The 12543-nt window shown below is 35.6% G+C and overlaps 1 protein-coding gene across 13 annotated transcripts in view; it reads right to left on the reverse strand.

Moving 5' to 3' along the window:
• The window catches only part of ZNF280C (zinc finger protein 280C), a 65543-nt gene that overhangs the window by 26939 nt on the left and 26061 nt on the right, over positions 1–12543 (reverse strand). For 10 of the 13 annotated variants that reach the window (XM_024988490.2, XM_024988487.2, XM_024988491.2 and 7 more), the window contains 4 exons: positions 11178–11292; positions 7225–7386; positions 6972–7081; positions 5271–5488 (listed from right to left, as the gene is read on the reverse strand). In XM_024988490.2, coding sequence (XP_024844258.1) covers positions 5271–5488; positions 6972–7081; positions 7225–7386; positions 11178–11292 — 605 coding nt within the window. The remainder of the gene's footprint in view (positions 1–5270; positions 5489–6971; positions 7082–7224; positions 7387–11177; positions 11293–12543) is intronic. The other 3 variants (XM_024988493.2, XM_024988494.2, XM_024988492.2) reach the window with 1 other exon arrangement.

Genomic DNA, 12543 nt, shown 5'->3' on the forward strand with positions numbered 1-12543 from the left:
CTGCTGGATATTTTCTACCCTTTATAACATCTGACTCCGATCTCTGTTAATTTGTAAGGGACCTTGGTTTTTGATCTCTCAGTTACATTCCACTGATTTGTGAGAGGCTCTCCCGGACTGCAGTCCCTTTGGCTTGGCCATGGTGGGTTTGCTTCGGAGCCTGACACCAGTGCTTTAACAGCCATCCTGTCGTTTATACTGGTAAACTGCAGGGACTCACTCATATTCATCACGAGTTAGTAATAACTTGCACTTGTTTCTGGTGGGCCACTAAGTTGGGGAGGGACAGAGCTCTCAGGTGGTACCCTGATTATCCTTCCAGCCTCGTAGTAAGACCTTCCTTTGGAAGATGTCAGAGGGCTCTGGGGACTCACTTCGAGTCTTCTCAAAAGCGTGCACTTCAAATAATCACTTTCATTAAGTGCATCAGTAAACAGTTTGCATCTTTTGTTTTAAAATAACCCCCTGAAACTCCAATACTTTGGCCATCTCATGCAAAGAGTTGACTCATTGGAAAAGACCCTGATGCTGGGAAGGATTGCGGGCAGGAGGAGAAGGGGACAACAGAGAATGAGATGGCTGGATGGCATCACCGACTCGACGGACATGAGTTTGAGTGAACTCCGGGAGTTGGTGATGGACAGGGAGACCTGCTGTGCTGCGATTCATGGGGTCGCCAAGAGTCGGACACAACTGAGTGACTGAACTGAACTGAACCACTAATTAGCTTCACCATTATTTCAGATTTAAATTTTTTTTGTAAAGAAAAACAGGCCTCTTTTCTGTACATGAAATACTATCTACATTTTAAAATAAATACTTAAAAGACGGAAACTTTACCACCAAAAGCAGCTACAAAATCATGAGATGGCCTCAGCAATATACAATAGCTTTCAGATGCTTAGAAGACAAATTATTAGTATTTTTATTTGTGTCTTGGTTTCTAAATGCATGTTAATAGCGATTTTAACACCTATAATTACAAGAATCTTTTTATTTAATGACACATTTACTGTTAGAACAAATGGTTCTTTCTAACTCGCAGATTGTTCCCTCTGTAGCACCTACTGTGCATTTTTCAGTTCTACATTCTGCTCTGTCAGATTCCCTAAAAGGTTTCTTATGACAACTATGACCTTCAATGGCACAGAGTACAATATAAACAGGCCTATCTATTTCAAAGGGCTTACTGAAATGTTTTGTTGAATTTCAAAGTAAAGTTATTTAATCAAAATTACAATCTTTAGTCTGGGTCAAATATTAACAGCTAGTCACCGAGTCCCCAAAGGAAATAATCATGAAATGAAGTAATGATGTCTGTAACCTAGACAATAATCATTATGGAGGTTTTAACATTTATCTCTTCACATCTATAAAACATCACTTCTGTTTAGAGTTGCTCATGGTTTGCTTTGAAGTATCGTTTAGTCCTCCTTTCATTTTAACGTCATCTCTATTTAAATATTTTTAAAAAATCCTAGTCTTGCCTAAGAATTTACATTTAAAGATCATTAGCCATTAACTTTTCAGCTCATAACTTCAGTAAAATTTATTCGTATAAATAATGTTGGGAAGTCTCTGATGGTCCAGTGGTTAGGACTCTGACTTTCACTGCAGGGGGCACAGGTTCAATACTTGGTCAGGGAATTAAGATCTTGTTTCACAGCACACCCAGAAAAATAAATTCTGTTAATCAGTTAGCTATCCCTTAGTTATTACCCTGCCCTTATCAGCAGCTCACACTTCTTAAACCAGCAGGTGGAGATATGAAAAAAAGAAAACCCCTCAGGAGTCTATTCTCAGAATAAAATAGCTCTAACTGGTTTTGATGACACTCATTGTAGGAAAAAATATCCTACCATTTTTCGACAGGGCTGAGAAAATCTTGAGCTGTTAGCATCTACCATCTTTTAAAACCATCAATTTGCCATCCTAGTTTTTATCATTAAGGTAAATAATGTTACTTAATACATATAGCATCTTTGGTTATCCAGTGTTTACTGGTTCAGTTTCATTTACTAAAAGTATGTCCAAAATGCCACAACATTCCTAGGTTTTACAAAATATGCTTGGTTTAAAATTTCCAGATATTCTGATAATCTAGAAATCTGTAGTCAGTCTTTTGAAATGAAAATAAAAAAACAAAGCAAACTTCGTGTTAATATTAAATGGGCTAATCTCATTAAAGAAAAGCCAAAAAGCTAACGATGGAAGAACTTCTAATATCAGATACATAATATTTCAGCTTTGCAGGTGGCGCTAGTGATAAAGAATCCACCTGCAGAGCAGGAGGTGCAAGAGACACAGGTTCGATCCCTGGGTTGGAAAGATCCCCTGGAGAAGGAAATGGCAATCTGCTCCAGTATTCTTGCCTGGGAAATCCCATGGACAGAAGAAACTGGCAGGATCCAGGCCATGGGGCTGCAAAGAGCCAGACATGACTGAGTATACACATACACATAACAAGGAACTTAACTAGTGAACCACTTTTCTATGCATTTTGCCAAATCTACTAACATTATTTTCTAATGTATTTTACTATAAGAGTGATAATATGGAAGGAGGTCAGAAAGTTCTATCATAATATTGTTTCAGTGTTATATCTCAAACCACAACTTCTCTTCTATTAAAGCTACTGGGACCCTCAACAACTGACAGCTGGTACAGCTTGATAAAAGGAGGTAAAGAAGTATGAAAACACATATGAATAATATATGTCAAAGGTCTCTCAAAACTATAAAGTGCTATCATAAATGTTGCATTCACAATTGTTTTAGGCTTATATCCTGAAAGATGATGCTGTGAAAGTGCTGCACTCAATATGCCAGCAAATTTGGAAAACTCAGCAGTGGCCACAGGACTGGAAAAGGTCAGTTTTCATTCCAATCCCAAAGAAAGGCAATGCCAAAGAATGCTCAAACTACCACACAATTGCACTCATCTCACACACTAGTAATGCTCAAAATTCTCCAAGCCAGGCTTCAGCAATACGTGAACCGTGAACTTCCTGATGTTCAAGCTGGCTTTAGAAAAGGCAGAGGAAAAAAAAAAAAAAAGAAAAGGCAGAGGAACCAGAGATCAAATTGCCAACATCCGCTGGATCATGGAAAAAGCAAGAGGGTTTCAGAAAAACATCTATTTCTGCTTTACTGACTATGCCAAAGCCTTTGACTGTGTGGATCACAATAAACTGTGGACAATTCTTCAAGAGATGGGAATACCAGACCACCTGACCTGCCTCTTGAGAAATCTGTATGCAGGTCAGGCAGCAAGTTAGAACTGGACATGGAACAACAGACTGGTTCCAAATAGGAAAAGGAGTACATCAAGGCTGTATATTGTCACCCTGCTTATTTAACTTATATGCAGAGTACATCATGAGAAACGCTGGACTGGAAGAAGCACAAGCTGCAATCAAGATTGCCGGGAGAAATATCAATAACCTCAGATATGCAGATGACACCACCCTTATGGCAGAAAGTGAAGAGGAACTCAAAAGCCTCTTGATGAAAGTGAAAGTGGAGAGTGAAAAAGTTGGCTTAAAGCTCAACATTCAGAAAATGAAGATCATGGCATCCGGTCCCATCACTTCATGGGGAATAGATGGGGAAACAGTGGAAACAGTGTCAGACTTTATTTTTCTGGGCTCCAAAATCACTGCAGATGGTGACTGCAGCCATGAAATTAAAAGATGCTTACTCCTTGGAAGGAAAGTTATGACCAACCTAGATAGCACATTCAAAAGCAGAGGCATTACTTTGCCAACAAAGGTCTGTCTCGTCAAGGCTATGGTTTTTCCTGTGGTCATGTATGCATATGAAAGTTGGACTGTGAAGAAGGCTGAGCACCGAAGAATTGATGCTTTTGAACTGTGGTGTTGGAGAAGACTCTTGAGAGTCCCTTGGACTGCAAGGAGATCCAACCAGTCCATTCTGAAGGAGATCAGCCCTGGGATTTCTTTGGAGGCAATGATGCTAAAGCTGAAACTCCAGTACTTTGGCCACCTCATGTGAAGAGTTGACTCATTGGAAAAGACTCTGATGCTGGGAGGGATTTGGGGCAGGAGGAGAAGGGGATGACAGAGGCTGAGATGGCTGGATGGCATCACTGACTCGATGCACGTGAGTCTGAGTGAACTCTGGGAGTTGGTGATGGACAGGGAGGCCTGGCGTGCTGTGATTCATGGGGTTGGAAGAGTCGGGACACAACTTAGCGACTGAACTGAACAGTGTATTCCAGTGTTTTTATAAGTACTTCATTTTGGACCCAAGAATTCAGCAGAAAATAAATGCTAGGCTTAGAAATTACCTACTTATAGAATACTTAGGGATGCTAGTTATAAATTATGGTTTTCAAGGGTAAATATTTTTAAAAGTTTATATGTGTGTGTTTCACAATAGAGGTACAGACATATGTATACATATATGCATCTCACCTAAGGGAAGTGCCTTGATGTCTGCAATTCACTCTGAAAATTATAAAAAATCAGATGGGTCTATGGATAAATAGATATGTAGCAATGTACATATAGTAAAATGTTAATGGCAGAATTGAGTTGGTAAATATACAGGTATGTTCACTAAAATTTTTTCCATTTTGCTATCTGAATTTTTTTATAATATTGGAAAAATGTCAGGATATATAGCCAATTAAAAATGCTAATCAATAAGCCTTGTTACTATCTCACTTAGGATAACAGATATGTAATATGCCATATAACTCAAAGACTGTTAAGTACAAGTTTCTAAAATTTAAAGCAAACATGTATAATTTCAGAATTCCATCCAGAGTTAAATCTCTACTTTTAAAATGTGTTAAATTATAAAATCAAAGCAGACATGCTGCTTAGAACTAGTACTTCTTTAAAGAAGATTTAAAAAAATCACTGTTTCTCAAGGCAAATGTACTAAAAATTATGAATTGTAAAATTAGAATATTAAATAAGACAGACATGGAGAGGTCAAGTTGGATAAAGTAGTTCTTCCTTTGATAGGAAAAGTAAGACCAGAAGCAGTTAAAAAATAAATAGAATTTCCCCTAGCTTAAAATAAATTTTGTCCTTTCTTAAGGTATCTGAAAGAAATACAACTAAATGGATCCAAGTGTCAAACTCCTAAACATGGAAAAAACGATGAGCTTTTCAACATGAAAATCTCCCTTTATTCTTAGTAAAAAGTTAAAATTGCTTTCCTAAGATGGCACAGAAAAGGAAATACAATATTTACATCTGTAGCACTCAATTTTCAAACTGAAATAGAATATTTACATACCTAATATTATTTTTAAGAACTTTCAAGCAACTGAAGCATTTAAAGGTTGTGTAAGTCTTTTCGTCATCATCAAAATTTCCTTCATGTCTTCCATAGTAAAAGTCACTAACTAACATAATCAATTTTCCTGTCTCTGCACCAGTCGTATTTTGTTCAATGTTTGAAAGCTCTACTTTAATCATTTCCATAAATACATCTACCATGTCTGGGCAACAAACCTGAAAGAGAAAAAAAAAAGCCTCATTTATATTTCTTTTAAAAGTGAGATACAGGCTTGCTCATGTGGAAATACAGTCTCCCATAGTTTTAATCATAAACAAACAAACAATAAATAAAAGCTGCAAGTTAGAGAATGTTTGCCACTTTCCCTAGGTGCAGAAGTATATATAGTATGCTAGGATTTCTGTATAATAACAAATGAAAAATAAGAACATTCATGTGTGCCTGTATATGCAGAGAAAATCAAAGAAGATACAAAACAAGTTAATATTTCCTTTGTGAGTTGTACTGGGAACTAGGCATACAGGAGTCATGGGTGATGTTTTTCACTGTATTCCCTCTTATGCTTTTTGAATCATGTGACCATATTACTCCCAAATTAAATAAAGATAAAAAACTTCTTTTCTTTTCTCTCTCCATTTATTATGAAAAACATAAAAACACCAAGTGTCTCCACACAATATTGCATAAATAGAAAATCTGAAAACATGTAGAAGTTACTTCTTTACTTAAAAAACCAAAGCCCAAAGTCCAGTTAACAGAAGTCATATTCAGGGAGTTAGAACAGTGGTAGAAACCAAATACAGTTCTGCCCAAGAATAAAGAGACTGTATTTGGAATTCTAGGATGTTTCTTTTCTACATTTTTTTGGCAAAATGTTGAATTTGAATGAAAAAAATGCCAATCTTTGAAATAGTGAGCAACAACTTTTCCTACATAGCTTCCTTTGCCTTACTTTCTTCTCGATTTTCTTTCCTGCATTATTTTCTACACTGCCATTTTTCTTCCTTCCTTTCCCGCTTCCTGCCATTTATACTGGGCATACAAAAAGAATACAGACTATCTTTGCACAGATGCGTAGAATGGTGCAGCATCTACTAAAATATTTAAATATTTTCATTAGCACTTTGAAAATTACCTAAAACTTAATTTCAAGAGCTTCTTACACCAATATAAAGCTAGAATTAATTTATAACACTACACAAACTGTAATCTGTGAGTTAAAGCTATCATTTCATATGAAATGCTCCACCATAAGGAGTTTATGGCTGAGTGCTCAAAGTCATACATATATCACCGTGGACAGAAAATAATGTAAAAAAAAAAAAAAGAATTAAATTACATGGAAGATTGAGCATCAATAAAAAGACTTGTTTTATAAGAAGTTTGAAGAATGGCACGATCTAATCAATAAAATATTCTGATTAATATATCTCATTAAAAATTAAACTATAGTATGTAGTATATATAAATCTAATTTTTAAAATTTAATTATTTGGAAGGATTTTTAAATCTCTTATAAAGGTATCATTATGAATATCAATTTTTACTTAAGTTATATGAAAATACCAGTGAGAAGGTTTCTTATCTAAATATCTGGACAAATTAGCATTTACTATACATCAATTCTTAATATTTTAATACTAAAATTTTCAGACATTTGTTAATATTTTTAAAAATAAAATTTCAAAAATGTTTTACCTTCATGTGGTATTTCAAAGGATCCAAAAGATTGAACTGAACATTGCACTTCGGACAAGCTCTTACAAAAAATGTTCCAGTTCTAGTGGCAGTTGATAAGGTATGTGTACCTAAAATAAAGGAGTTTTATGACTCAAGTTCTTCTTTTTTAACCTTAAATCCAACCAATAACAGCAGTTTTAAAATTTATCATCATTTCTGAAATTTATGTATAAATAATACAGCTTCTTTTTTATGCTCGATTCATATTTACCTTTTGACCACATGAGATAAGAAGATGTTGCTGAAGAACAATTAGTTAAAGACAGTGAAGCACAAGGATTTATTTCAGAAACACTTTCGCTGGTCTTTGGATTAACAGTGATTATTTTAATAATGTCAGAATGTTTTATTTTAGGCAGAGTTTCATCTAGACCTATAATGATTAAAATAGTGGGAAAGATATTTGAAATTGGTTTAGAATACTGCTTACAACTACTACTAAAATGGCCTTACACTTAAAATTAAGTAAGAATACTTTGGAAATAAAGGTAATATAATTGAACTACGATATCATACAACTGAAAATAAAGAATGATCAAAATTTGTATGATCAATAGGTAGAAACTGCACAACAGCCATTATGGATTACACAGTTTGAACAATTCATGAGATAAACTTTTTATGCAAAAGAATTCTAAAAATGCTTTCAAATAAACTTATACTCTAATCTAAAAACATACAGAAACTCCTTAAGATACTTAGAAAAAGTCCCAAGATATCTAATGGAAAACGGAGTTGATTCTTTTCCCACTTAACAACCTGATGGGTAGTTTACACTATCTATATAATTCCTATGGGCAAAGTAGAACCAACTAATCTCAAGTATTTTGAATGTCGATACCTCAGTTATTCACATGAAAAGGTTTGGAGTTAGTATGATAGCTTTCAAACTATGTTTCTCTGAGCCTAATGGTTCCATTTTAGGGAATAGAGTGGGCACAGATAGAGACATTGTCCTCGTATTTTTTTAAATTAGATTTTTACACAAAAATTTTGTTTGAATAGAGATTTCATTGCTAAGAATAGCTTTGAGTTTGAAAACCATAACCTTAAAGGTTAAAGAATTAGGCGATTGAGGGTATTTGTAAAAGTGGGGCTATTTAGACTGTAACCAGATCCAGAAAAAGTCCCTTTTGAAAATACCACATAATTGGGCTTCCCAGGTGGAGCAGTAGTAAAGAATTCGCCTGCCAATGCAGGAGACACAGGTTCGATCCTTGGGTGGGGAAGATCTCCTGGGGTAGAAAGTGCCAACTCACTCCAGTATTCTTGCCTGGAAAATTCCATGGACAGAGGAGCTGGGTGGGCTACAGTCCATGGGGTCACAAAGAGTCCAACATGACGGAGCATACACAAACGTACTTTGTGATAAAGATTCTAAACCTGCATTTAACTTAATGCTTCCAACTCTATACTAATAACAGAAACAGAATAGATAATATGCAAGGAAAAGAGTATTGCATTAGTGGGTTCCTCTGTCAAAGCTACATTTCATTCTTTGAGATAACACAGAAATGATTCTTTCCCATCTTCAAACACATGATTACTGACGGTTTTATTGCAGGTACTTAGAACTAATTTCTGTGTAATCACACTAGCATTCTTCTCAGATGCTCAGGTTAACTGAACAACCAACGGGCGCTGCTATTTGAACTAGGCAACTGTTATCCAACAGGCTGTTTTATATATAATAATTTTTACAGCATGCATAAATCGCCAAGTTAAACAAGATCGCTCTGAGCTCAAGCTTTAAATTCTGATTCAGCTTACTTATCTCTGTTGGCTTTGGCTTGTGCTATTCACTATCTTCAACAGAACCAATAAAAAATACTACTCTCCTCCTTCAAAATCAAGTTCAAATCCAGCCCTCTCCAAGAACGTATGGTCGTCCTAGACAGGGGTCCATTAAGCATGATTCTGAACACATAGTACACATTATCATAATTATCATTCCAAGGCAGGAGACAGATGGGCTCCAGGCTAGGCATTTATAACTGGTCCCCTGTTCACACTTCCTGGGGTGAGAAGATAATGAGCTCCAGGCTGGACATTCATTACTAGCCCTTATTTACATTTCCTGAAGCAAGAGACAAACAGGCTCTGGGACCACATATTTATAACTGGACTTCTATCTATACTTTGAATTCTAAATCATGATGTAAAAACCAGCAACAAGAAGAGGGTAAATAACCAGACACTGGCAGGGACAGAGTGGAACTAAACCCCATTAAAAGATCAGGAGGTCATATATTTCCCATCCTCCGGGCAAGGGAGACATCTCACATGTACAGAAAGGCTCCTTGGGGGTCAAAAAGGAGAGGGCACCACCCCACAGTATGTGATGCTAAGGGCGTCTGGGCCAGAAACCATCTTGGGAAAAAGTTGCTAATGTACGTTGAGGAGGGCCCTAGGGGGTCAAGTGTGGAAAAAGAAACCAGATAACTGGCTAAAGGTAAACAAAGACCCAGAAGAACTGACCTATATAAATGACTTAACCTCCTCTTTACTGCGGTCCTCCTCCTTAGGGGGACACACTCATACTCTTTCTCTCTGGGTGTGCATCTCTGCCTTGCTTCCATCTCAACTAAACAAACTGTTTATCTATGTGCTCTCTGACTTATTTATGTACTGTCTCTAGTAATAAACTTTGTACCTGCATATTTTTGCCTCTGTCATAATTGCATTTTTCATTGTGGGACAAAGATCCAAGGAAAAATAGCTTCTAGCCTCTAGCCCTTGCTGGTCTGGTGGCTAGGATTCCTGGCTTTCAACCCAGGCTACCCAGGTTCAATTACTGGGCAGGGAATCCCAATCTCACTTCATGCCAACACTCACTGCTGCCTCACTGACATCAATTCTAACAATGTTTACTGTCTTTTAAAGCTTTAATACATTTCTCACTTTTCACTTATCTGAGCCTCAAAAAAGCCCCGAGATAAGTCGAGCAAGAATCAAAATTATATAGCTAAATGGTTGATTTCAGGTCTGGAGAATGAATGCATTATGTGAGAAAATAAAAATATCTATTTTAATAATATGAGAGAATTGAGGTGTAAAGAGATTAGTTAGGTTACTTAATAAAGGCTACAAAAATACAGAGGCTCAAGCCTCTATCTTTCTAATCAACTATAACCCATTTACCACCTGGGCTAAGTTTCACTCTTGCAGTATGGTAACAGAGAGAGAGAGTAGAGGCTTTAAGAATTCAGAATTTTTTTTCTATGATTAAAGACTATGGTGCTTCATAAAACCAAATTCAGACATCTATTTCATCTCCTTATTTATTTTGGTCCTTGGCTATTTTACTAACTAGGTAAGTGACGCCTACATAAGTGAATATCAAACCAAGTATTGTCAAGGGAAAATATTTTTGGCACACATATTACTATAAATTCTTTCTATTTTGATTTGGCAAATATATACTAATTTGTTTATAAACAATTTAAACAGTCACAAAAATTTCTGTGTACCTTTCTCCACTTAGTGATATACGTCTAATTTGCTAACATAACTGCTTTGATAACAGGGAATTTTTTGACTAGGTAAAACTCCTTCATGGCATACTATTTCAGGTTAATGAAGAACTTTGTTATCGTATAAATCGAAGAACTGTAATTCTTCTTTAATTGAAATCAACTATAACCATGTGCTTTTTCTCACACTAATGGTCTTCCAAGTAATATATTTGCCAAAGTGCTCAAAGAATATATGTAAGCCGACTTAATAAAAAGAAAGAAAATATTCTATCATTAAATATGATTTTATAGAAAATCACTCAAGAAAGGCATTCAGGAACAGTTAAGAGTCCCTTCTGCATGCATATGTGCTCAGACTGTTTGTGACCCTATGGACTGCAGCCCATCAGGCTCCTCTGTCTATGGGATTCTCCAGGGAAGAATACTGGAGTGGGTTGCCATTTCCTCCTCCAGGGGATCTTCCTGACCCAGGAAGAGAACCCCGTGTCTCTGAACCCGTGTCTCTTGTGTCTCCTGCATTGAAGGAAGATTCTTTACCCACTGAGCCACCTGGGAAGCCCCAGATTCCATTTTACAATATGTGAAAAATGTAACATGAAGATATAGGCTTCAAAATAGAAACTCACTGTGTAGGTATATTCATCAAGTATCTTTTTTACTATGTTTACAAAAAGTGCCAAAACCAAACCTTCTATATAAATTGTTGATCCATCTTGGGACAGTGGTACTGTATTCTGGCTCCAGGAGAATGGTAAGTCTGAAGACTCATCTAACCCAACTTGTGATGAATTCTTTGCAAAATCCTGCAATAAGTTATAAAGGTAAATTTAACTGTACATCAATACCGTAAATATACACTTAATGATTCAATTACTAATAAGTTATAAAATAAAAATAATTATTACTTGCTGTCACAGCCAGCATCTACTGAGTAAAGAGTACAAGAGAACTCTCTGGATTATATTTGTAATTTTTCTAGAAGTTAAGTTAGTTTTAGATAAACCATTAAAATGAAAAATAATATTACCAACAAAGTAAAGGTTATATATTGGTACAACTTTTCTGCAAGAAAATTTTGGCAGTTATCTACTGAGGGCTTTATAAGAGTTTATATCCTTTGAGCCAATCATTCTAAGTATTTCACTTCCAAGTATTTATACATGCTAAGAAAATGAAAATATTTAGTGGAGAATCATTTATAATTGTAAAAATTGAAAACCTTTATGTCCAACAATGGTGGAATGGTTACATAAATAAACTATCATGCAATATTATGATTTTCAGAAATAGCCAATGACAAAAAGAAATGTTTCCAATATAAAGTTTGGTGAAAAAAAAAGGTACAGATACCTGTATTTAAAATATAGTCCTGATTAACAGACTCTATATATCATACTAACCATCCATAGAAAACAAAATTTTCTTATTTCTTCTGAACCTCCTCCTCCGAACACCAAACCCCATACATGTTACACCTTTATCGTGGGAATATAAGGATCTTGCTTGCATGTTTTGTGCTAACAAGTTGAGAGACAAATCAGGTATTAAGAATTTTACTTTGCTACTAAGTTTTCTGTTGACAAAGACTAACTATTAAGAAGTTATGGAGACATATCGAAGTTACATAAACCATTCCATTCCTAGAATTTGAGGCATAACACGCAGATTTCTGCATTTCAGCCTTAAAACCTATTATAGAAAATCAGTAATAGCCATATCACTTAACTGTAACCAAGCACAATCTTACTCCAAGGTATTTTCTCTAAATATTTGGAGAAATATGGAAAATATTCACCAGCAACTCCACAAATAGTTCTTTAATATTTCTTCCAAAGTTCATACTTTAAGTCCTTTCCTAGGTGATAATTCTGGTCAATTAAGCACCACCATTTCAGAGAGCAGATACATTCTTAAACCAACAAATAACTTGTTAAAATAATTCTCAGATTGGGATTTTTTTAACATCTCATAAAGCAGTTCAGAAAGATACCAAATACATCGGTAAGTACAAAACGTGATGGACTGGGATTCAGAAGACCTGTCCATTTATTTGA

Source organism: Bos taurus, chromosome X (genome assembly GCF_002263795.3).
Source record: "Bos taurus isolate L1 Dominette 01449 registration number 42190680 breed Hereford chromosome X, ARS-UCD2.0, whole genome shotgun sequence".
Lineage (NCBI taxonomy): Eukaryota > Metazoa > Chordata > Mammalia > Artiodactyla > Bovidae > Bos > Bos taurus.